The 27455-nt window shown below is 37.7% G+C and overlaps 1 protein-coding gene across 1 annotated transcript in view; it reads left to right on the forward strand.

Annotated features, from left to right (window-relative positions):
• The window catches only part of ADAM7 (ADAM metallopeptidase domain 7), a 62462-nt gene extending 42696 nt beyond the window's left edge, over positions 1 to 19766 (forward strand). The window contains exons 13-22 of the mRNA XM_032143647.2: positions 566 to 655; positions 1666 to 1861; positions 2259 to 2361; positions 2805 to 2991; positions 8978 to 9058; positions 9882 to 9960; positions 10494 to 10599; positions 11178 to 11277; positions 17676 to 17731; positions 18743 to 19766. Of these exons, the coding sequence (XP_031999538.1) occupies positions 566 to 655; positions 1666 to 1861; positions 2259 to 2361; positions 2805 to 2991; positions 8978 to 9058; positions 9882 to 9960; positions 10494 to 10599; positions 11178 to 11277; positions 17676 to 17731; position 18743 (999 nt within the window). The 3' untranslated portion in view covers positions 18744 to 19766. The remainder of the gene's footprint in view (positions 1 to 565; positions 656 to 1665; positions 1862 to 2258; positions 2362 to 2804; positions 2992 to 8977; positions 9059 to 9881; positions 9961 to 10493; positions 10600 to 11177; positions 11278 to 17675; positions 17732 to 18742) is intronic.
• Positions 19767 to 27455: the final 7689 nt, after the last annotated feature.

Consider the following 27455-nt stretch of genomic DNA (forward strand, 5'->3'; position numbering starts at 1 on the left):
TTAATTTTAGAAAATGATCCTCCTGTCCATATGCATTCTTTGGAATGGTTCCATGGATTCATTCTAACACATGAGGTACCCTATCTGGCCACACTCCATTTTCTTTGAGGTTTTAATTTTGTTTGAGAAAATAGGGCATAAGTTACCATTTTGATGCTGTTTAATGATACATTAAAAAATAAAAGTCAGCCTGAAATAATGGGCAGCTTGAGCAAAAGGTAAAATCAGATATTCAGCAGTTGAATAGTCTCACATCACACTTCAGTACAGGGAAGCAGTAAGACCCTTCAAGGAAATGGAGATCATTAGGATAATTGAAGATGATAAATGTTGGACTCTCTGTCAGTGAGAATCCATTACCTGTAGTGTACTAAACAGCATGAGAGAAGGAGAAATAGTAAAAGTCCCAAATACCAGTTCTAAACAGTAATCTTTATGTATGCACCACAGCCAACAATCATGCATTAGTGTTTAACAGAATCCACAGAAGCACAACTAATTAATTCTTCAAACAGGAGTCAAAGTACATACCAATTTCTCATCTCTCTTTTGTGGTTATTGCCAGGAGTGTACTAATCCTTGCTGTGATGCACACACATGTATACTGAAGCCAGGATTTACTTGTGCAGAAGGAGAATGCTGTGAATCTTGTCAGGTAAGGTCGTGTGCCAGGAGAAGGTTTTTTTTCAGTTTAAGAATATGTAGGATCCAAGAGTTATCTAACCACTGGACAGCCCTGCACCACTGACTCTAGAATGAAGCTAGGCTTGCAAGTACCCAACAGAGATTCTTGTGAGATGCTCCAACATCTGAGCATTGGGCTGTGCTATGGCCTGAGTAGTGGAGAAACATCAAGTAGCAACTGGAGGTTTAGGAGGGAAGTCACATGACCAGCTCTATTCTTGCTCCTTTGTAAATAATCACCAATCGGTTTAACCTCATCTGGGAGGATAGTTGAAATCTCAAGGGTGAGCTAAAAGGGAAAGGGGTTATATTAGCATTGGAAAGTGGTAGTGGCTAGTAAGTGGAGAAACGTTCCTGAGGAAGACAGCCAGAAACCCCAGTGGCTCCGTCCAAGAGTTTATTGACACTTCTTTCACTCAACTTTATTGTGAATTCACAAATAAAACAAACATATCTTATGCATCTTCAAATTCATCCAGAACCCAGCATAATTAAGTTCATACTGAATGGCTGAATGAGAGAATATCTCTATGCAGTTCCCTCCAGCAGTGAAAGCAAGGGTATTTTTCTCCAGTTCATATGTAGGAATCTGGTTTATTGGGACTGGAGATTTCCTCATTATAAGCAGGGGTTCCCAGTTTGAGGTGGGTAGGGGGTAGGCAGGGTATGTACTGGATCCCTTGGAACAAAGAAAAGACAAGATAAATGAGAACAGCTGCCCATTTCTTCATTTGATGTATATCCCAACTCTCCCTAAGGCTGTTCTAATACCAACTTTCAAAAACATTATTTTGTCATTCTTAAAATCACATGAGTGCCAACACATTTACAAATGATAATGATTCTTGGTGGAATGGAGAAGGAAGCTATGATCCATCCTTAAAACCTTTCTTAGATGAATGGGTCAACTTTCTGTCTACTTATGACACCTTATCTACCTAAATGTATCCAGGATTTAGTCTCTTTGTTTTTCCTCAACAGATAAAAAAAGCAGGGTCCATATGCAGACCGGCAAAAGATGAATGTGATTTTCCTGAGATGTGCACTGGCCACTCGCCTGCATGTCCTAAGGACCAGTTCAGAGTCAATGGATTTCCTTGCAAGAACTCAGAAGGCTACTGTTTCATGGGGAAATGTCCAACTCGTGAGGATCAGTGCTCTGAACTATTTCATGATGGTGAGAGATAATCACAGTGAAGTATTCACACAGATGGTGGCCTGTATTGCTCTGTTATTGCCTTGTAGGAATTGGGTCAAGATCAGATATAATGTCATTTGTGGCATTATTCCAAGATATTGCTTAGCATTTCTCTGGATATTACCTGTCACATTAGTTGATCTTAAGTCTAATATTAACTATCTCAGTATATGAGCTATGTATATTTGTTACTCTTTTATATCTCCAGCCTAAAATATTCTCCTGAGGCAATAGGATAGTTTTTAAATAATTTATTCCATTCTACTTCACTATGACATGATTCTGAAAGTTTAATTACATTAGAAAAATAAGGTCTTTATGATTCATGATAGTCATGCTTTTATTGTTTTACTTTTATACCATTTTTTTACCCCAGAGGCAATAGAGAGTCATGATATCTGCTACAAGATGAATACAAAAGGAAATAAATTTGGATACTGCAAAAACAAGGAAAACAGATTTCTTCCCTGTGAGGAGAAGTAAGTGCCCTGTGGAAAAGAAGTAATTTGCCTTCTTACAGCACTTTGTCAAAATCAGAATGGCTCCTGTCCCCAGACCTGTTAACCTCTTTTTACTGAGACCGGGAGAAGAGGGAAATAAGAAGGAAATTTTGGTGTCCTGATCAAAATTATGCTAATTCAAATTACTAATAAAAAAATTCCCCTGTAAACTTAAGCCAGTATTGATTTGTGGGGTTCACAGGGAAATCCAAAAGAAATACTATCATTTTACATTTTTTACGGACTCATCTCAGTTCCCAGGGCCAAGACTTTGCTCAGTGGTTTTCTCTGCCCATTCCAGCCTCCTTAACTTGGTGAGAAACCTGGAACTAGAAAAAGAGTGACCGGGAGGCTTCATTGCCAGCCTAGTTTCAAAAATTGTATTTCTAGTTCCAAGTTTGAATATTCTCTCTTTCCTTCAGAGATCTCAGATGTGGAAAGATCTACTGCACTGGAAGGGAGCTTTCCTCTCTCCTTGGAGAAGACAAGACCTATCACCTTAAGGATCCCCTGCAGAATGCTACTGTCCAATGCAAAACCATTTTTTTATACCATGATTCTACAGACATTGGCCTGGTGGCGTCAGGAACCAAATGTGGAGATGGAATGGTAAGACAAAAGCCCTTTGTTTTATTAAAACTTCTTAGTTCAATCCTTTAAAAACATTACTGGATACTGTAATTGGTTCCAAAGAGGTCTAGATATGGAAAAGGAAAAAAATATTGACAAGTATTTTTTTAATGAGGAGCAGAGTAGCAATAACGCTGTAATAAACATCCATTTTGCCTAATTTTAGTCATGCCAAATGACACATAATTGTTACAAATGTGCTTAATTAGTAAAACTTACAGTGGATAGCTAATGAAATTACAGACATGGATTTTTCTAATTAATGTGACTATAAAGTAGCCTTACATCTTCATTTATTTTATTCATTCACTCATATTTACTAGCCATATACTATGGTGCCACTGACTGTACACTAAAGGTAAGCATACATGAGAATTTCATACAGTAAACATTAAATGATTACAGTTCAACAAATTGCTTTCTTAGTGGTGTGACCAATGTACATTGATGTCTAAAGGAAAAGTGGCTGACTTTGCTCAGAGAAGATGAAATGGCATCTTAAATGAGTAACATTTCAGCTTTTACTTGAACATTTTAACACACGGGAAATGGGAGAAGACATTTTAGCAAAAAATGCCTGCACAATATGTAAAGGTACAAAGTGTATGGCATAATTCAGATAACCAGCAATTTCAGAGTGGCTTGACCTTTGGGTTAAATGGCAAAAGATGAAATTGAAGAGAAGACAGAATGGGGCTAAATTGGAAAGAGTTTTTTATGGCAAGATGACAATATTAGAATGCATACTCTAAACAATAGCTGGCTCATAAAGAATATATGGAAAACACATGATATTTTACCCCTAAAATCAGCTATTTGAAACTGAGTAGTTTCTCTATGTGATATGTCTTCCCTTCTCTCTCTACACTATCACCAAAAATATTACAGTGACATTTGTACAGTGTGATAGAGAAATACATTGGAAAACCAAAGTTCAGAATGTAAAAAAAAGAACCAGAACTAAATATTTAATAGAGACTTACGTTTTGAGTCTATATATTTAACTAACCTACTTCCCATTAAAATCATTAAATGAATATCAACATGCTAAGAAATCTATGTTTGTGAAAATTAAGGTATGTATGCTAACCACAAGCTAAAAAATTCAAAGATATTCAACATGACAAAGTGTGAAGCCTCAGGTTGAAGAAAATACCAAAAGATTTGCTATTCACCTCAGATATGAAAAACCAGCCTGAGATACTTTAAGAGTGGCAAGGACTGAAGAAAGGGGCTGTTCGAAAGGCAGTTGTGAAGGAATCCATCTCCATCTCCTAAGTACATTGTGACCATGTACTCCGCATAGAGAGCTTCTTCCTTCAAGAGAAGGCTTAGGGCAGAAGTACATCCATCACAGTGGTGCCAGTTCTTCAGCCAAATTCTAATGAGGAAATTCATGCATAGTTAATGCCAGTCTATGTAGGTATCACAATGATGTGAGTGAAAAAAAATCTTCTTTTTGGCATTGATATGCTATTTTTAGACTATGAGCTATGGGACCTTATTCAAATCCATTGTTTTAGCAGGGCTTCTCTAAAACCAAAGGACAAGAAAAGGAGTAGGCTAATGAGATGGAAAACATTTTGGTAATAATTGCCCCACTCCAACCAAACAGCAGGGAAAAATTCTGTGGTCTGACTCCTCCTACATCAGCAAGGATCAAGTGGGAAGCCTAGACTTCCATTTTCTTCCAGCTCTAACAGATGCCCTGGCTCCAGACAGGGTTTTAGTGGAGGCTTATGGGGAGTCAGGACATTCACCACAGCTCAGTGGTGATGAATTCTTCCAACCCCAGTGTCATGAAAGTATGTGAGGAAGCTGGGTTTCCACCCCAGCTGGCATGAGTGAGGCAGTGATTCCATTCCATAACAGGAATGGTTTTAGAGAAGATCTGCTAAAACAACAGATTTGAAGAAGATCCTACAGCTCATAGTCCCCAGAGTATCCAGAATACAAATGAGTCACTCTTCAAACAAAGAACCAGGGAAATCTCAATTGAAATGACAAAAGACAATCTCTAGATGCAACAACAAGGTGACACATATGTTGAATTACCTGACAAGGAATTTAAAGCAGCCTTTATAAAAATGCTTCAGTGAACAATTATGCACACGCTTGCAATAAATGAAAAAAGTAGAAGGTCTCAGCAAAATAACAAACTTCCAGAAAAGATGTATAAAATATAAGAGCCAAATGGAAATTTTAGAACTGAAAAATTACAATGCTGGAATAAAAAAATTCAGTGAATGAGTTCAACAAAAGAATGGAGGGAACAGAAGAAAGAGTCAATGAATGTAAAGAAAAAAAATAAAAATTACTCAATCTCAATTGCCATTTCAAGTAAAGGTGAATGTAAGGTGAAAGAGGAGCAAAGATGACTCTTGTTATGTTTTAGCAAAGAGACTGGTAGCATTTTGCCCCTGCTCTAGAGATTTGTGGAACTGTGAACTGAAGAGGGATGATTTAGGGTATCTGGTGGAAGAAATTTCTAAGCAGCAAAGCATTCAATAGGTGACTTGGGTGCTGTTAAAGGCATTCAGTTTTATAAGGGAAGCAGAGCATAAAAGTCCAAAAAATTTGCAGCCTGACAATGTGATAGAAAAGAAAAACCCATTTTCTGAGGAGAAATTGAAGCTGGCTGCAGATATCTGCATAAGTAATGAGAAGCCAAATGTTAATCCCAAAGACAATGGGAAAAATGTCTCCAGAGCATGTCACAGGTCTTCATGGCAGCCCCTCCTATCACAGGCCCAGAGGCCTAGGAGAAAATGGTTTAGTGGGCCAGGCCCAGGGTCCCCGTGCTGTGTGCTGTGTGCAGTCTAGGGACTTGGTGCCCTGAGTCCCAGCCACTCCAGCTGGGACTAAAAGGCTCCAAGGTACAGCTTGGGCTGTTGCTTCAGAAGGTGGAAGCCCCAGGCCTTGGCAGCCTCCATGTGGTGTTGAGACTGCAGGTGCACAGAAGTCAAGAATTGAGGTTTGGGAACCTCAGCCTAGATTTCAGAAGATGTATGGAAATGCCTGGATGCCCAGGCAAAAGTTTGCTGCAGAGGCAGGGCCCTCATGGAGAATCTTTGCTAGGGCAGTGTAGATGGGAAATGTAGGGTCAGATCCCCCACACAGAGTCCTTGCTGAGGCACTGCCTAGTGGAGCTGTAAGAAGAGGGCCAATGTCCTCCAGATCCCGGAATGGTGGATCCACCCACAGATTGCACTGTGCACCTGGAAAAGCTGCAAATACTCAATGCCAGCCCATGGAAGCAGCCAGAAGGGAGGCTGTACCCTGCAAAACCACAGAGGCAGAGCTGCTCAAGACTATGGGAACCCACCTCTTGCATCAGTGTGATCTGGATGTAAGACATGGAATCAAAGGAGATCATTTTGGGGCTTTAAGATTTGACTGCCCTACTGGATTCAGACTTGCGTGGGGCCTATTAGCCTCTTTGTTTTGGCCAATTTCTCCCATTTGGAATGACTGTATTCATCCAATGCCTGTACCCCCACTGTATCTAGGAAGTAAGTAACTTGCTTTTTGATTTTACAGGATTTTAGGTGGAAGGGCCTTGCCTTGTATTGAATGAGACTTTGGACTGTAGACTTCTGAGTTAATGCTGAAATGAGTTAAGACTCTGGGGGACTGTTGGGAAGGCATGATTGGTTTTAAAATGTGAGGACATGAGATTTGGGAGGGGCCAGGGATGGAATGATGTGGTTTGGCTGTGTCTCCACCCAAATCTCGTCCTGAATTCCCACACTTTGTGGGAGGGACCCACTGGGAGGTAAGTGAATCATGAGAGCAGGTCTTTTCCATGCTGTTCTCCTGATAGTAAGTCTCATGAGATCTGATGGTTATTATAAGGGGGGATTTTCCTGCACAAGCTCTCTCTTTGCCTGCTGCCATCCATGTAAGATGTGACTTGCTCCTCTTTGCTTTCCACCAAGATTACGAGACTTCCCTAGCCACGTGGAACTGTAAGTTCAATTAAATCTCTTTCTTTTGTAAATTGCCCAGTCTCATGTATGTCTTTATCAGCAGCATGAAAATGAACTAATACAATGTCGAAAGATTTCCTCTTTTATCAAGAAAAATTTTTTGAATGAAATTTTAAAAGATATTAAACCTATATAAAAAAGTATAATTTGAGATCAAAGAGCATTGCCTTCAAAGTACAAAACATGATTACTGGTTTATATGTAATGTGGGCAGTAAACCACTGAATGGATATTACAAAAAAAAATCAGTAAGTTAGAAGCTAAACTTCTTAACACAATAACATAAAGGAATGTTAAAACTCAAAGAAAATAAATAAAACCAGGAAATAAGAGTTCTAAAAAATTCATTACAGATTTAGTATGAATTCTAAATTTAAAAAAAAACAGGAGAGGTGAAAATATAATTAATGAAATAATCATAATGTGTCCCTAATCTGAAGAATGTATGAAAAAATTCACTTAGTACCAGGAAAAATTTATAGAAAGAGATGAAGGCTTTTACTTACCCTCATGCCTTGAATGTCAAAAATAAAGAATACATGCCATAAGCACAAAAGAGAAAAGGTCATTAATTTGCTACAGAAAGAGATATCAGGTTACCATAATACTTCTCTGCAACAAGTATCCAGAAGACAATGGAGCAACATCTACAGAGCTTTGGGGAACATAATCGTTGGGACCCTAAAACTATATTTACAGCCAAGTTTTTATTCAGACAGAAAAGCAATACAATGACACTCTCACACATATTATAACTAATAAAATATATTGTAATATACAGACTGCACCTATTTTTCGAAAAGAAAAATAGTCAAGAACGTATTCCAGCCAAGAGAGAAATAAATTTAAATTTAGAAGTAAGGAGATAGGATATGAAAGAAATGATTGCAAGCAACAAAATCCATAAGACTTTTGAGTAAATTCTAGTTATTAATTATAATATTTTTATTACAGTGATGTAAAAAATCTCAGGAATAATAAGTAATTTTGACAATGTAGTATCTGATTTACTCAATCAAAAACTTGAATTGAGAGAAAGAGGAAAGAAGTAAAAACATGATAAGTTTCTTATCTTATAGAAGGAGAAGTTAATGTTGATTTTTTCTTGAAAATGATAGAATTATTTAGATTCAAATATATTAATGTAAACCAAATCAATCTTTAGAAATTAGCATATATAGCTTTCAAATTAGAGAAAACAATAGCTGAATAAAAGTGATAAATATAGTAAAAGGTAAGCTACAATGTCTAATGTTGGAAATCAAGTAAATAAAATGAAAGGAGTAAGAGTATATATATCACTTATTCCAATAAATATAGATGTATTAAGTTCTCCCTACAGAAAATGTAAATATAATCTTTGAACTGGTGGCAATAAATGAATGTTTAATTATAAATAAAATTTAAAATAACATTTAAAAATTAAATAAATTGAATAAGGATGAATCAGGCAAAGATCAAAAATAACAAGACCAATAATATTTTGGTGATCAAATTTACCAAGAGAAAGGAAAATTTAAAGCAAAAATATTAAACACAAATAAGATTAATTGATATTAATAAAATGACCATCAATTGTGATATAATAAACACATATTGCTAAACCAAATCAAAAGAAAAACTTCACTGAAACAAAAGAAACTGTTGCAATTACAGTTGTAGAATCTTTGACAGATTAATGCTGAAGTAATTACTCAGAACATAAACATTTTAATAACTAATGAGTTTAAAACATTTCTTTGCATGTATAGTACACACCTCAATAATCTATAGAGGATTTCTCTATCCACAGAAGATACTACATGTGGAATTTTACAGTAGGAAAAATTACATAACTTATAATTAAATCATGTAAATTGAAATTTTTCATGTGTAAATTGCACACAAAATTGTGCACTTCACATGCATTACATGAAATTACAATTTCACATCAATTGTAAGTCATTTTAATTCATGCTTGGTTACTTTATTTCTAGGTGTGCAACAATGGTGAATGTCTAAACATGGAAAAGGTCTATATCTCAACCAATTGCCCCTCTCAGTGCCGTGAAAATCCTGTAAGATATGACTGCTTTTAAAATTAATGTCTTATCAGCCATATATTTACTTTATTCCCCAGCCTATATGTGCATGTATATATATGTATATATGTATGTTTGCTGCTTTCTAAATCAAATATATATTTGGGATTCATTTTTTCATGTGTTATCAACAAAATTTATCCAAGGAGCCAAACCACATATTATTATACACAGATATAGCCAGTATTACAAGTAATGCTTTCATTATTGTACTGGTTATCTAGAAATTCAGTGATTCGTGTATGTATAAAGTTTAAATCTGATGTTTAAAGTTGAATCTATTGCAACATATCTTATAGTTAAATTACACCAAAGTCAAGTTAAGCTTTTGAGAAAATCAGCAAACATTGTATATTTTTTACAAAATAATATATTAATTAACACTAATACCAGCAATTACTAACAGTTTGTGCCTAACATCGCTCGTAAGCTGGGTTAATCAGTAACATTTATATAGTAATACACACACACACACACACATATATATCAGGTTTCCGTATTTATCATATATATCATATATTTATCTGGAAAGATAAACCATGCTGTCTTGTTCATCTGCCTTTGAATTTGTCAGTATCATTCTCTTATTCAAAGGCCGTTTTCAAAGATGGCGGCTTCTTGTATTTTGTTTACGTATTTTTATGCATCATTGATTTTGTTAGGCAGTTTAACGAATACAAAGTTCGTGCTTGTGCTTGTGTGCATGTATGTTTGATGTAGAGGTAGCACTAAAGTAAGTGAGTTGCAGAACACAACTTATATCAGTCATTTGAGAAAATATCATTGACTGCTCTTCCAGGTGGATGGCCATGGACTCCAGCGCCACTGTGAGGAAGGACAGCCACCTGTAACCTGTGAAGAAACCTTAAATGTTACCAGTGAGCATCCTAAAACAAAATCTTTCATATATCAAAAGCCTACCCAGCGAAAAAAGTTTTTCTTATTTTTCAAGTCTGCTACTTATTTGCTGTGTTTTGATATGGATTTGTATGGTCTTCATATTATTGTGCATGAATACCCAAATTGATTTTACTGCAATTACCTTTTACAGCAATTCCCTTTTACAGCCAATGTAGTCTCTTCTAGCTAAATTAAATTTTCTTAGGTCTTCCACAAACCCTCAACACACAAGGGCTTTTCTATAGTTATTAACTGACAATCAAAACTCTTCCTGATGCTTGTGGTTCCCTTAAATATAACTGAATATTGGGTGGAGTGTCAGTTGCAAATACAAATGATAATTTGTATAATGTTTGGGCTTTTTACTTTACTTAAAAATAATTGAGAGGAAAGGAGAATTGAAGTCCTTTAGAAAGGAATAAGGAGCATTGTAACAGCTCCATTAAATGTTAATATTCCACTGTTTTACAACTGATACCCTCGATGAAGCCCATGTTTCTTCATGTTGCAGATATCACCATCTTGGTTGTTGTGCTTGTCCTGGTTATTGTCGGTATCGGAGTTCTCATACTATTAGTTTGCTACCAAAAATGTATCAAGTTGAAGCAAGTTCAGAGGTACATTTACGTTTTTCTATGTGTTGAAGGGAATTGTTACTGAGAATATATAAGCTTTGTAGTTATAGAGGATATTCGATGGGGGGAATTATAAGCTTCTTACTGAAGATCAGGTAACAACAGTAGTAACTCAAGCTTTTATGTACTTGCTCATATGCAGATATTAATATCAATGATTCCCAAACTTTGCGCACATTGAAATCACCAACAGGTCTTTCAAAAAATACTGATGTGGGTTGAAGACATTGTGATTTAATTGTTATTGGGTATAACTTGAGCATCACTATTTTAAAAATCTTGTAGATGATTTAATTTTAGCCATAAATGTATCCCATAGTTTGTTTATCCCATAATTTCTGATTCTTCCCACATCAAGAATCAGGTGACATCACTGAAGATTGTACAAGTATTAAGTTGATAATTAGACAATATAAAAAGCATTATTTCAATATATTTAACATTGCAATGAAATGGAAATTTTTGAAATATAAAAATTACTAAAGCTTACTCATGAAGAAATAAATAACCTGAATAGCCCTATATCTAATAAATTAGTTGTTCAATTTCCTTCTTGACAGCCCACCTATAGAAACCCTGGGAGTGGAGAACAAAGGATACTTTGGTGATGAGCAGCAGATAAGGACTGAGCCAATCCTGCCAGAAATTCATTTCCTAAATGTAAGAAACTTCCATTTGCAACAGTTAATTTATTGATTTTTTTTTAAGTAGCTGCATATGTTTAAAGTAGAACCCATCCTAAGCTAAGTGACATGGGAAGTGCAGAGGAGCAATTTAACATGGTTCCACACACATGAAGCTTTGAATTTACATGTAGGGAAAGAAAAGAGGGCAGGATTCAAAACAAATATGGAACAATAACCAAGATACTATATCAGAGCAGAATATATTCATTGAATAAAATATTAATTTGTGCACTATTGGAAAAATTTATAAGCATAAACCACATTATGGGCCACAAAGCAAGTCTTAACAAACTTAAAAGAATTGAGCTGGGCGCAGTGGCTCACGCCTGTAATCCCTACACTTCTGGAGGCCGAGACGGGCAGATTACCTGAATTTGAGATGAACCTGGCCAACATGGGAAACCCTGTCTTTACTAAAAATATAAAGAATAAAAAACAAGAAAGAAAAGAATTGTAGCCACACAAAATATATTCTCAGAATTAAATTGCAATAGAAGTAAGTAATGGAAAGAAACTACTAATTGGAAAATTTCTCAGTTGAAAATTAGGTAACGAATTCTAAGGAACTTAACTTTCAAAGGAATAATCAAAAGGGAAATTAGAAAGTATTTTAACCTGAATGAAAATTAAATACCACGTGCCAAAACATGCAGGTGTAGTAAAATCAGTAGAGGAAAATTTATAGCACTTATCTGCTTATGTTTGAAAAGAAGAAAAATAAAAGATCAATGACCTCAGCTTTTACTTTAAGAAACTAGAGAAAATAAAGACAATGAAGCCCAATACATGCAGAGAAAAAGAAAAAGTAAATATCAGCTTGGTCACTAATGAAATAGAAAGCAGAAAAATAACAAAGAAAATGTATTTTGAGAAGATTAATAAATTTTATAAGCCTCCAGCCAGTCTAACTAGTTAGTACTTATTATTAACATCAAGAATCAGAAAGGCAACATCAATGAAGATACTATAAATATTAAGTTGATAATTAGAAAATATTATGAAAAACCTTATTTTAATAGATTTGATAGTGCAATGAAATGGAAATTTTTGAAATATAAAAATTACTAAAGCCTACTCATGAAAAACAGATAACCTGAATAGCTCAAGTTAAATTTGTAGTAAAAGCCTTTCCACAAACAAAAAAATATTTGACCCATATGGCTCTACTGGTGAGTTCTATTTAAAAATTCATGAACACGGCCGGGCGCGGTGGCTCACGCTTGTAATCCCAGCACTTTGGGAGGCCGAGGCGGGTGGATCACAAGGTCAGGAGATTGAGACCACGGTGAAACCCCGTCTCTACTAAAAAATACAAAAAATTAGCCGGGCGTGGTGGCGGGCGCCTGTAGTCTCAGCTACTCGGAGAGGCTGAGGCAGGAGAATGGCGTGAACCCGGGAGGCGGAGCTTGCAGTGAGCCGAGATTGAGCCACTGCACTCCAGCCTGGGTGAAAAAGCGAGACTCCGTCTCAAAAAAAAAAAAAAAAAAAAAAAAAAAAAAAATTCATGAACACATAACACCAATTCTACATAAACTTTTCCAGATAATTGGAAAGAGGGGGGAAATTCCCAATTTATTTTATGAGGCCAATATTTCTCTGACACCTACCTATAAAAGTCCTTACAAGAAGAAAGCACTACTAACTAATACACTAACAAATATAGGTGCATGAACTATTATTAGATTTTAGCCAACTGAATCTCATGATAAATGATAATGCATCATGATCATATATAGAGGATAATGAATCATGATCAAGTATTACTTCAATAATGCAAAGAAACTTTAACATTCAAAAAAGCAATGAGGCTAATTTACTGTATTATCAGTGAAAGTGTAAGATCATATGATCATATCAATAGATGCAGATAAATTATTTGAAAAAACTATATCTATTCCTGAGAAAATTCAGTAAACTAGGAATGTAAGCAATATATGAAGATCTAAGAAAAATGTTGAAAATCCTGCAGAAGTCCCTGCAAATCACAGCTTGTTCAATAATTGTAGCAACAGCTATAATTTCCAATACATTCAGCTCACTTAAAAAACTGTTAGAATGGTGATCATTAAAAAGTCAGGTAACAACAGATGCTAGAGAGGATGGAGAGAAATAGGAACACTTTTACATTGTTCGTGGGAGTGCAAATTAGTTCAACCATTGTGGAAGACAGTGTGGCGATTCCTCAAGGATCTAGAACTAGAAATACCATTTGACCCAGCAATCCTATTACTGGGTATATACCCAAAGGATTGTAAATCATTCTACTATAAAGACACATGCACACGTATGTTTACTGAAGCACTATTCACAATAGCAAAGACTTGGAACCACCCCAAATGTCCATCAATGATAGACTGGATAAAGAAAATGTGGCATATATATACCATGGAATACTATGCAGCCATAAAAAAAGGATGAGTTCATGTCCTTTGGAGGGACATGGATGAAGCTGGAAACTATCATTCACAGCAAACTATCACAAGAACAGAAAACCAAACACCACATGTTCTCACTCGTAAGTGGGAGTTGAACAATGAGAACACATGGACCCAGTGAGGGAAACATCACACACTCGGGCCTGTCGAGGGATGGGGGGACAAGGGGAGGGATAGCATTAGGAGAAATACCTAATGTAGGTGACAGGTTGATGGGTGCAGCAAACCACCATGCCACGTGTATACCTAGGTAATAAACCTGCACGTTCTGCACATGTACCCTGGAACTTCAAGTATAAAAATAAAATAAAATAAAATAAATAAAAAAACTGAGTGGCCAGGCACAGTGGCTCACAGCTATAATTCTAGCACTTCGAGAGGCCAAGGCAAGAGAGTAATTTGAGGCCAGGAGTTCTAGACCGGGCTGAGTAATATGTCAAGCCTTTGTCTATATAAAAAAAGAAAAATAGCCAAGCATAATGGTGCACACCTGTAGTTCCTAGCTACACGGGAGACTGAGGCACCAAGAACCTCTGGAGCCAAGGATTTCCAAACTGCAGTGAGCTATGATCATGCCACTGCATTCCAACCTGGGCTACATAGTGATACCCTGTCTCAAAAAACAACAATAACAACAATAATCAAGACAAAACCTGTAAGGAAAGATCAAGAAACTACAAAGGCATTAGCTTTAAGAAAAAAATTAGCTGATGAAGAAAGCATCATTTTTGAAAAGATTATCTCTTTAAAATGCTGAAACTGCCCATTAGGATTTAAGTCATGAAGAAGGGATCAAAAGGCCCAAATTTTAAGGCTAATAATTAACTGACTGTTGCTAGATGCAAGTGCCAATAAAAATACAATATTGCCAGTATTTTAAAATCAGGATATTTTTGGTTGGTGGGGTGGTCTGGTTACGTAGTTCCAGAGGTTTTGAATGCTTTGCCATGGCTTTAGGCATGCCATAAGCCTTGTGATTTTTACTGCACAATATTGCAGAGCATGCCCCCACTCTATCCCCCAGAACACATATATGACATTTTAGTGGAAATGCCTCCGATGAATTTCACTGGAGTATAGAGATAGTGAATCTTTCTCTGGTTATATATGTTAGTTATCATTTTTATCCATTTATACTCTTTATTATGCCAGATGTGATTCCAAGAAGGTAAAACCAAGTCTTTTTATTATTATTATTATTATTATTATACTTTAAGTTTTAGGGTACATGTGCACAATGTGCAGGTTTGTTACATATGTATCCATGTGCCATGTTGATGTGCTGCACCCATTAACTCGTCATTTAGCATTAGGTATATCTCCTAATGCTGTCCCTCCCCCCTTCCCCCACCCCACAACTGTCCCTGGAGTGTGATGTTCCCCTTCCTGTGTCCATGTGTTCTCATTGTAAAACCAAGTCTTAATTGTCCATTAGAATGGACAAAATAACAACGTGTGATTTTTTTTTTAAGTTTACACTGAGATTTTCAGGAAAGAAACCACATGATGCTAATATAATTCTCATCCATTTGTCTTGAGGTTTAAATGAGAAATTGTATGTAAATACACCTAGCACAGTGATTGGTATATACTTAGCACTTAATATGTGTTATTTTAATCTACTATGCTTCATGTGCTGTTGCAGTTACTTTCCTAATTACATTTTCCTTAAATTAATACATTAAAATAGGTGGACTTCCAGAGAGACGAGTCAGGAAAGGTAGGCTGAGTACTGGTCAATGATGAATAACCATAGAGCCTAGGACATATTTGTTACGATTATAGATTCTAAGCTTCCTTTAAGGGCTTTTGGTTTTTTGGTTAAATGAGGGGCACCTAGAAGAGAAGATGAATAAATATCTGTTGAATATGCGAATAAATTCAATTTACTGCTGATGGCATATACACCATGATATTAACACAGATAGCAGAGTTGGATCCTCAAACATCACATTTAGGATTTTTGTATTACTTGGCATGAAATGTAATAAACAATAATGATTTAACTGATGCTTATCTGACACGGTTATCCATCAAAGACCAGTCCTCAGCAAAACTGGGGTTTGAGGGAGGTCTGTCTTTGGCATCTTTTACCTATTACGTTAATGATGCTTGTTTTTTGTTTGTTTTTTCTCTCCCTGCTCTGGCATCCAGGGCCTCTCACAGATCCTGCTTCCAACGGACCATGCTTTCTAGTTGTATTAATATCTACTGGGGAGTTAACAGAACGCACTTTAAAGACGGAAACTTAATTTAGGAATTTTTGTATTTTAATAGGAAATTGTGGAGTTTCTCAAAGACATTCAAGGCCCAAAGGAATGTGGCTGGTTAGGGAATTTCACACATATAGTCAATTAGCGATAGTAAGATTTGGTGGCTAGCAGACCTGCCTCATCATATTCATATCACAATGTATAAATCCCCACTCTTCTCATATGTAACTTTGTCTTATAGACAGGTCCTGAGATAGACTCATGTGTTGTAGGATAACAATCTACACAAGAATATTATGTCTGGGTCTTTCAGTATTGGTATATTTACTAGGAATTGCAGGCTAATAGTATCTCTTTTCACTAGCAGAGAACTCCAGAATCCTTGGAAAGCCTGCCCACCAGTTTTTCAAGTCCCCACTACATCACACTGGTATGTCCCCCTCCCCTTCCTCTTGGTGGTGGGCTATGTCCTTTCCAATAATAATTTTCATGAAACTTAATCATTTGTTGGTTCCTTGAAAAGGACCAATAATATAACATCGATAGCTCTCTGACTGGAGGTAGAAATGGGACACTCTGACACTCCGGCATAGAGACCTATTTCTTAACAGGGTGGGGGTTAGGGTGAGGAGGGTGAAGTGAGCCAGGCAAGTCCTGGGGCAGACACAGTTTTTGTTTAAAATGGTGGCATTTTGTTCATCATGATACATGCATTTTCTTGCAAATTAATTTTGATATTTTAAACTAATACATTAGCACACAATTTATCTTAATTACTGAATTAGTTTTCTCCCCTTAAATTCTGCCCCTGAGACCAATGCCGCACTCACCTCACTCTAGTCCTGGCCCCTGTTCTGAAAGGTAAAACACAGCAATGGTTTTCAGTGAGTCCTTGATCAGCCAGAGGGCTCTCCCCTGGAACCCTCAGTTAGCCGAAGCTGTTTAATCCCTGCATCTTTATTTATAAGGGAGAAACCAATTATTAGCACATATTAGCACACACATGCATTAGAGACTGAGTCAAAACACACACACAAAATAGAACCACTACAGGATTTCTAGGAATTGCCCAAATGACTAGAATCTCTATCTCTACATCCTCAAGGTTACTCAGTAGAGCACTTCTTACTCAGAACTGGGTGCTGAATACACACAGATTTTCAACTTTGTATTTTTAAAAGCAGCCATTCTCATTAAGCTTTCTTTATGGACGACTAAAACGCTATGATTAGTTGATTAGTTTCTAATCTGTGGCTGCACAGAATCCTCAGATCACACAAAAGGATTACAGAAAGTGGCAGACAGCTGGGGGAGTTATATGAATGAATTCTTCCTTGAACCCGGGCAGTCCATGTTTAAAATCAATTTTACTGAGATTCCAATAGAGATGTTATTGGAATGAAAGTGCTAATACTTAAAAAGTGTTTGAAAATCTCTAACCTAACATATTCTAGGAAAGATTCACAGATTTTACAACCAATAATGGTTTCTGATACAGCTTTGCTTAACCAACACTGTCTATCCTCCTCTCCCTCAATCTCATAGGAATTCACAAACTGTCTTAAGCAATTTACAAACTGTCTTGGATTTTTCATGGAGCAAGCAGAGGTGGCCTGCGTGTGTATGTGCTCATGTGTATGTGTACACATGCATGTCTGTGTGTGGATGCGCATGCGTGTAACATCTGATGCGGCTCCTGATACAACATAATTTATTTATTATAGAAACCTGCAAGTAAAGATTCAAGAGGAACCGCAGATCCCAATCTAAATGCCAAGTGGTAGGTTACCCTGACAGACAGTACCTCCCTTTTTTATTTTCCAAATGCCAGCATAGTTTTGTGTTCTTTACCTACTCATTGATTTACTGGGGACATCCTCTGTACTTATCAACAGATTAAGAGGGTTAGAATTTCTTTTTTTGCTGATATGCTTAAATTTCTAATATATAATTCTGCTGAGGATGTTTTAATCAAAACTTTTGAACCTGACCAGAGGAGCAATCTAGAACTCAACAGTGCCAGAGTCTCAATACAGGTTAGGAATAATGAAAGCAGCACTATCTTTCAGACTTTTGTCAGTCAGAGTATACATACCCACAGGTTTTCTTCAAGTATGTTAAAGGACTTCGTAATGTTGGGAATTACAGAAAAGGAAGAGTTTCCTTCATGATTCCTTTTTTAGATCTTTTCACTTATCAAATCAATAAATGGGAGAGTTGATTTCACATTCGACTTAGTAGGTCTATATTAGAAAATTTATCCAAAAATTGTGATTTATGTCAAAGGGAAAGAAAATGAGCATGGCTTGAGTACATTTTGAGTTTGTTTTCATTTCTTCCTCCTTTATTTTTGCTGGGTTTTTACAGTGCACTAGGCACTGGATTCGTATGAAGGTTCCTTCCACAAAGTGTTCTTATGAGGAATCTTGCTTAATAAGATATACCACCTACCTCCACTGAAAAGCAGGGCATTTTCTAATGATCTTTCCACTCCACAATGACAAACCTGTCCCACAGAGAGTAGAGAGTGAAGATACTCCTTAGTGCCAGCAAACTGTTTGGCATCCCATAATGGAAAACAAAACTATTTTCTTTCTTTCATAATAGGCCTATTTATTTTATAACTACTTAATTAGCAATGGCTAGGGAGAGCTATAAAAGCATGAATAAATGTAGGACTACAGAATCCAGAAAGGTTATTCTAATTAGTAGATATAAATGAGTAATGGAAATACATGGTTCACAGAGTTCATAGAAAACAATTTATTTTTAACCATCTGTTTCTATTTAGAGCTTGAAGTTGGATATCCAAAATGGCTGTGCAAGCTTAGGCTGGAGATTCTGGATGCAACATCTTTACAACCTCACCTAGATATCTGCTACGCAAATTTTTGGTAGTTTTTCAAATGTTCTTTATCCAGACAGAAAATGTTTAAGAGAAACAACTTCTTTCTGTTAATATTTACCAGTAGAATTCACACCCTCTATCATAAACATATGCTGCAGAAAAAAATGTCTTGTGGTCTGTCAAATGCTCTTTATCGCAATATAAAAATTCATACCCTTGCTGTAGTATTTTCCTACAAAATGTTACCCTGCTTTCTTTTAAGAGTCCAAACTTTTAGGATGATAACTTACAGTCTAAGAAGAAAACATTGCATATAAAAAGTTACTTCTTTGGAAACATAAAAGTACGTTTTAAAACTTGAACATGACATCATTAGCACTAATTCTGGTTTAAATGAAAGTCCTGCAGAAATGCCAAAGAAGGCAGGGCAGAGTGGCATGGATTCTACTAGGTAATTAAAAGTGAAAGAGGCAGAAGAATAGTGGACAGAACTGCAGGATAGTCGTTAAAATAATGGTGTTAGGAAAGGAAAACACAGAAGGCTCCTGGCAATTCTAAATTCCTAGGTTTGCCTTTCTAGAATTCCTTAAGAAGCTGACAGAGAAATCAGAGGGTTACAGGAATTTCAGAAAATTTACCCCAAGTGAGAGGACATACTCACAACTCCTATGAAAGGTTTCTAAGGTCCTTATCCTGTGCAATTTGACAATGTGCCATTTCTGTGCTGCCTCCGCCCCCTCCCTGTCCGTTTGTTATGGGATGGGGGGTTACCCTGGGAATGATTTCAGCTGCTTCTTACACAGATGTCTCTCAAGGTGTTCTTTTGTGTCCTCTATTTTCCTCTTGTGAACTGTTAAAGCTACATGCCGTATTTTTTGTTTCCATTTACTGAAATAAAGTTTTCAAGTGCTAAATAAAAATGTTCTGACTCGATGAAATAAATAAAGGCTACAAAGGAAGGAAGAAAGGCTGTTGTCTTTGTTGACATTTTTGTTGCTCTGCTGACTTGTTTTTCTCCTGGAGCGGAGCCTGCCTGCAGCACAGCACAGCAGTGACTCAGCGCTGGATACCACAGGAGCTTTCCTTCGGCATCTGCTGTTCTAATCAAAGCCACCACTTTAAGAAAGGGGGTTGGCAAATGTGTACTCAAGGCCAAAGAAACTAATTAAGCGTTTTATGTAAATTTGAGGGAAAAAAACCCCCAGAAACTCCACATCTGATATGTGCTGGCCTCATTAAAGCAAACAATAAGCCTCTGATGTCCAAAATTAAGGAACAACCACATCTTCATATTCTCCTGAACACTGCATATATGGATGAACAAAGCACAGTTTGATGATATCGTATTTCCTTTATAAAAGGATCACCTTTCTGATTCATTATTTTTGTATTGCCTCCATATGTCTTTCAGACAAAATCACCTCCCCACATTGCTTCTGTCTTGGGCTCCATATTTAACTAACTGCTACCTTCTGGTGATTTTTTTTCCAAGTTCTCTCTCCAATAATAAACATGTCTTGTACCCCCTCCATTCTCCCACCTCATTGCTTCCTGTTCAGATCTCTTTAAATTTCTCATTTGCTTCCCTTTCCTTCCAACAACCCCAGAAGCCTCTGACAGTTAAGCTCCTTTTCAATTTTAGGTCACGTTCTCCAAGTTTGTGCATATGTAGACCCCAGGCCTTAGGACTTTCTATTCCTTCTAAACGCTGTTAGGAAGCCTCTCCTTCCAACGTCTACAGAGCAGAATCAAACGTCACAACTCCCTTGTCAGCCCAGTTCTGCCATGACCATGGAGCCAGTTACTGACTGTGATTTCTCAGGAATGGACATCGGCAGTCCCTGCCCCATACACAGACGTAGTTGGCACTTGCCCAAACTCAAGTTGAGTTTGTTGTGTTTGGAGATGCTGTGTTTTAGGGTATGGGGTTGTCCTTGCAGTTGGGTCATGCCCCTCTGCTCTGAACAGACAGAGATTTATATGGAAGCAAATGATGTTGCCCTTTAGAGCTCGTAATACGTACTGCCCTTTTCAACACCATTTATCTAAGTTTGTATTTACATTTTTAATGGCCTTCCATAGGTTGGATTTGGACTGGGGAGGAGAAATCCAAAAGATTTATAAGCAAAAATGCTAAAACCTATGGAAAACAAATAGGACAAAGATGTGTCTTGGCTATCCTGGGACTGGAGGCTCAGCTGAGGTGAGACAGCTGAGGTGAGGAGTGGACCAGCCAGGTATGGAATTAGGGTCACAGTTGGGGGGCGTTCTGAGAATGAGAGAAGCATAGAAGGGTTGCCAAGCTCTCCACTCACCCCTGTGACATGCACAGAAGTGGGTACCCAAGAGAGCACCACGGAGAGTAAAATCCAAGAGAGGACTGAAAGCTGATGGGCTTCGATTACACTCCCAACCCACACACAGATCAGTGGCCTAAGGGCTGAGTTTTACAGGCCCCCGGGGTTTAAGCAAAACCTCTGTCCAAATTACTGACCACTATAACCTGCTGAGCCCAGGGCAACCCATAGAAAAAGAAGATAAAATATAAAAGTGAGAATTAAAACCTGAGCAGAGATGTCCGTGGCTGTACACTTCAGGAAGGGAGTTAAGGGAGAGGATGGGGGAAATCGATTGTGCAGTTTAAGTCCAGCCCAGCCACTTTCTAAAACACTCCAAACAATAAATTGGAATCCATACTTGCTATAAGATATTATCAAAATGCTGTTGTGCCAAGGAATCTCATGCACATATTTACATTAGTTCTGCCAGGAATGCACCAATGATGACACAAAACAAAACCTTCACCGACGGATGACCTATCGTCAGCATTCCCAATATACCAGCAATTATTCCCAAATATCAACCATCTCCCCATAGCTATTCTGCCTTTTTCTCAAAGTATCTGTCCAGCCGGATGATTCTAGAATTCAGGAACTCACATCGTATGTGCTAAAATTAGGAAGTCATATTCCAAGAAAGATAATAACTTCTTTATTAGTGGGCAATTGTCTGTGTACCTGACAATCCATCAGTGACTTTCATGGAAGAGTCACTAGGTGGCCACATAGCTAACAGAATTCTTGTTAGCTAGAAAACTGCTCCAGGCTGCTGCTGTCCCTTTTCCAGATAGCACTAGGCCGTCAAAATCATGACTTTAAGTAAATTTCTTAAGGAATTTGATCAATTCCATTCTTGATGATTACAGATGGAAATCTAGGTGAACTGTTTCAAACATTGTTTTCGTCTCTGGCAGAGTTGTGGATGGAAATAGGCAAACAGGGACCATATCCCTAAAACAAAAGGGGAACTGGGCTCTCAGCTAGAAAGCTTTGAATGGAGATTTTAGACTGGAAGGATAAATCTTCTTTACTCTCAGTTATGAAGCCCAATCTTCTTGACATTGGCATTTGGATAAACCCCAAAAAACCCAGGGTCCTGAAAACTACTGCGAGTGGGTGTCTGGTTTTCGTTGTTGTTTAATTATATATTATCTGTTCATTTTTTTTTTTTGAAGGCCATCAAATTAGCTTGGCCGACTGCTGCCATGGAAACCTGAAGTGCTTCCACCTCCCGGGGGATGTATAATGGATGGTGAATGTCAGAAGTCTGCATCCTGTGTTACTTATCTGACATTGTGGTGGACTGTTGATGACAACTGATGTCCTCTACTAATCATCACCGTTGTGTGAGAAATATTGATTAGATCCTAGGCTTTTTGAGAAGCTTCCTGATCACTTTCTAACTGAAGGTCAGGCTTTTAGGAAACTCAAGAGCTGATGTATAGGGAAGTGAGGGTCTTGTGGGCTGGACAGAATCCATTAACATCTGTCTCCAAGAAAAGTTGTAATTGTGAGACATATGTAATGGGTATTGATTGCTAAGGAAAGAAGATACATATAACTTTAAATCTTAGAAGTCTCCAAGGGCAAAAAAATATGGCAAAGGGGGGGTCTTTGGGATTGCAGGAATGCTGGCCGGGAAGAAATTGTTTCAGAGCTGTCTTAGAGGATCTTAGACAAGTATATTCAAGAGCCAAAGTCTCTTGCTCAAGGATACCAGAGATATGCTACTACGGCAGCTAGAACAAACAGCATTTTGTGAGTGGACATTATTTGTCAGGCATTATTCTAAGCACTTCATATGTATTATTTCATTTAACTTAAAACAGTGAGTTAAATATTATTACTATTTTCATTTTACTGCTTGGAAAATTGATATCAAAAAAGTCAAATAATTTGCCATAAGAGATAGCTGATTAACTAGTATAGTCACAATTCTAAGCCAGGAAGTCTAACTTCAAAGAGTATACTTTTAATCATTATTATGCTGCTGATATAAATGCAACTTTGGCAGGAAAAATGTACAGCCCTCACCCCCAAAATTCAGAACTGTGTAAATATCTCACTTCCATTCTCTTCTTCCATCTACCATCCACCATACTTCCCAACCACAGTAATAACAGTGCGTGAGTTAACGTATCAGGTAGGAAGAGCAAAGTTAGGCAGCTGTCACCTCCCAATTCAGCCAGAGCATGGCTGAGATGTTGTTGTCCAAGGAAGAACTGTATTTGGGGATGGACTAAAACTAAAACGCCCTTTGCAGCTTTCACTGGCCACTTCCAACAGGCACTTTGTGATCCTTGAATCTTTCCCTTGTGTTATAGTGACCTCAATTTCTGGATGATCCTTTCCTAATAGAAAAGACCTCTACCTGGGTGGTGCTTTAATTCAGCTTAGTGTGTTTGGGCAAGCTGTCTGTTGCTGTCTCTGCCATCACTGTGCATAATAGGGAAGACAGTGGGTCAGGGGATGGCAGGTGCCAATCAAGAGATAGAGCCCTCTGCTAAAGCTTCCTTTGTTGCTTTAATCAAATGAAGAATGCACCAGATGAGGGTCACTTGGAACACACAGGGAAAGGTAGAACACCTACAAAGCATCTTCCAGACTCCAGGCACCTGCAAGATACTATTGCATTTCCATGAAGTACATAAGGTCCATGGAAAGGATTATTTTACAAATAAGGAGGCTAGGGATTAAGAGGTCCTCGAACACACAGCCAAGAAATGGCAAAACAGGAATCACAGGTCTCAGACCAAAGCCACCATTCAAACAGTAAGTCACTCCAGTTTTAAGAGTGACGGCATCACAATTGGCCACTGGATGACCCCAGAGTTCGATCCTGCTAAAAGTAGCTTTGGATTGAGACCATCCTGGCCAACAAAGTGAAATCCTGTCTCTACTAAAATACAAAAAATTAGCCAGGCGTGGTGGCATGCACCTGTAGTCCCAACTACTCGGGAGGCTGAGGCAGGGGAATCCCTTGAATCCAGGAGGCAGAGGTTGCAGTGAGTTGAGACTGCACCACTGCACTCTAGCCTGGTGACAGAGCCAGACTCTGTCTCAAAAAAAAAAAAAAAAAAAAAAAAAGTAGCTTTGATGCTAAAAGGGGCTGGGTAGCAGAGATCAGTTAGTGGACCCTCCCCGGTCCTAGCCAAAAGGAGCACAGTATCCATTTCATTTTCACATTTCAGGTTCTTCAAAGTCATGCCTAAAGGGGGGAAAGAATTAAAAGATCTACTGTCATTCAAACAGGATTCAAAGAGAGGAACCACTGGATGGAAAAATGTGAATTATTTTAGACAAAGCCTTTAGCATTTAAAATACTCCTCATCCCATAATTAATCTATTCCTTTCTCTCTCATTATCAGTATCAGTGCCTTGATATCAAAGTGTATATCAATAAGCCACAGATGGGGAAATAATAGTTGGAGTGACCTCCTGAGCTTCTAGGTTGTTCTACCCTCTCCCTTAAGGTCCTGGCTCAGGGGCGTGCCTCCTCAGGTCCACCAGGGAAAGCAGCTGTAGAGTAATCGGATCTTCTCTGAAATGTCCCTGACCCTGTCTCTGAAGAGGGACATTTCCCAAGTTTAAGCTATCATTACGTACTGCAGTCTTCTGTCTGGCTGAAGGAAGAAATAATCTCCTAAGTAGCACATTGTGCAAATCTGATGCGTCAATCTTCAGGCACTGCCAAGCAATTCAGAAGAGAAATAAATCAATTCATTCCATCTCGTTAATGCTGCCGTGTCTAACAGGTTTCTATGATGAAAATATCACCAGCTGGACACTGTGACACTTAATATTGCACCTTCAGAAATGAATTATCAGGCACAAGCCCAGTCTGATGTCATTCTCCTGCCCTGGTTCACTTGAATCCTCAAGAAAAAGAACACTCGGGCTCAGAAGGAACAATGATAAAATGGCAGAACCACATGACATCACCTCCTGCATCACAAAACAGGCAAAGTTATAACCCTCTTCACTAGGATCCCTCCGTGACTCCTCTAAATAGAAACAATAACAAAAAAGCAGAGGCAGAGATTGAGCACACTTACAGATTTCAGAGGGAAAAAATCTTATAAAAATAAACAACGAATGTGGACTGATGCCATGTAGGTTCTGCTTACTTATCCATTAACGTCTTTGTTCAACACGTACTCATCACAGACTGGCTGCGTTAGAGGTATTATTCTAGGGACATGAAGATATGCAGGTGTACACAGCCCTGCCCTGAGAAAACCAAGCTTCGTGAGCAAGCAAAACAGGCTTCTAAATGGTTGGTCATAAATTATGTGATGTCTGTATCAAAACATCTCATGTATCCTCTGAATATATATAGCTACTCTGTACCCACAACAATTAAAAATTAAAAGATTAAAAACAAAATACATTGCCACATATACGTGAAAAATGAAATTCTGGAAAAAAGTTAGGAAAATAAATTAATGTGATACATGGCACCAAAGACAAAGGCAGTCGGTGAAATTGCCCAGGGGAATGAAGAGGAGGCTTGTAATGCTTGTTGGAACGGAGAAGGCGTCACAGAGGTAACTTTGAATCAAGGTCTTAACAAAGGTACAAAGGTTTGCCAAGCAGAGAATTAACATTCCAGGGAGAAGCAGCGAGTCTAAGCATACCTGAGTTTGGTGGGTCTGATCACAGAAAGTAGGTTAGTGTAGTTATATCATAAGGTATATAGGAAGGCATGGTATTAGAGGACATTAAAGACAGGCTACATTGGATATTCTATGCTGTGGTTATCTGTTGTTGTTTGAGACAAGGTCTTGCTACATTGTCCAGGCTGAAGAGCAGGGGCACAATCTCGGCTCACTGCAACCTCTGCCTCCTGGGTTCAAGTAATTCTCTTGCCTCAGCCTACTGAGTAGCTGGGACTACAGACGTGTGCCACCATGCCCAGGTAATTTTTTAATTTTTTGTAGAGACAGAGTTTCACCATGTTGGCAGGCTAGTCTCGAACTCCTGGCCTCAAGTGATCTGCCTGCCTCAGCCTCCCAAAGTGCTGGGATTACAGGCATGAGCCACTGTGCCTGGCCTGCTGTGGGTATCTTAAAGGCAACTGACTTGGTAAAATAACTTAAATGAAGGTAACAAGCTAAAATTTGTGTTTTGGGGGGAAAAAGTCATGATTTTGAAGGTTAGATGAGAGAAGGCTACTGTACTGTCCAAGTTAGAAGATATGAAACCTCAGAGAGACCAGGGTGGTAGAAACATAGATTAAAGGAGGGCTACAAGAAGTTCTTTTTTGATTGGATAAGGGAACATGGATGAGGTCAAGGGCAGAGTTGATGCTGTCTTCTATGTTTCTGATTGTGTAGATGAAGTTTTATTGGTTCCTTAACAAAGAAAAGAAAGTAAGAGAGAAGCAGGTTAGATTGGAGATGACAATGGAGCTTAAGTCTGATGCATTTTTAACTTTCTTATGTAAATAAATATAGTGAATTAATATAATGATAAAAGTATGCTTGTAAGTTTATGTAATCAAATTGGGGTAACTGGGACACCTATCACCTTAAATATTTATCTTTTTTTATGCAAGGAACACTCAAATTATTTTTTTCCAGCTACTTTGAAATGTACAATTGATGAATGTTAAGTGTAGACCCCCTACTCATGTATCCTGAAAATATGTACACATATATCAACCAAAAAATCTAAAAAAAAAAGTATACTGAGAAATACTCAGATAAGTTTTACTAAAAGAATTACTTAAAAATATGCATTCAATTTTACTTAGTTATTGTGCTAACAATTGACTATCTAGGACCTTGGACTAGGAGCAGAGGGTATATAGTGCAGGGTAGGTTTATCAAATATTGTTTTAGATTTAGAAGAAATTTGTTCCTTTTATAAGTTTTGAAAACAAAGCCCAATGAAGTTAAACAACTAGTGGAAAATAAACAAGATATGGATAGTTGTGTAAACAGGACCCAACTCTCCCAGCTTCTCACGTAGGACGTGGTCCCTGCTCATCTGCAGACTCATTGGTGAGATAAAGACTATTAAGCTATTCCAAAAATTCTCAAAAACCCTAAAGAGTTTATGGCTCTCCTGAGTAAGCCTCTCTGTGACTTTCACTCTAAGCCCCAATAAAGGCTTCTCAAGGGAGAAAGTTAAGATCCCCTGAAGCAAGAAAGTCATTCTATTTGAAAAGACAGAATGACAATCTTATCCTATTCTACCCAACACAATCTTCCTTGTTTCCCCGTCTTGGAACACTAAGTCCACTGCAAATGTTTAATATCTTTTATATCTTCCATGTCTCTACTTAAATTTTTGAACATATTGAATATTATTTT

The sequence above is a fragment of the Hylobates moloch genome, unplaced genomic scaffold (genome assembly GCF_009828535.3).
Source record: "Hylobates moloch isolate HMO894 unplaced genomic scaffold, HMol_V3 SCAFFOLD_22, whole genome shotgun sequence".
Taxonomy (NCBI): Eukaryota; Metazoa; Chordata; class Mammalia; order Primates; family Hylobatidae; genus Hylobates; species Hylobates moloch.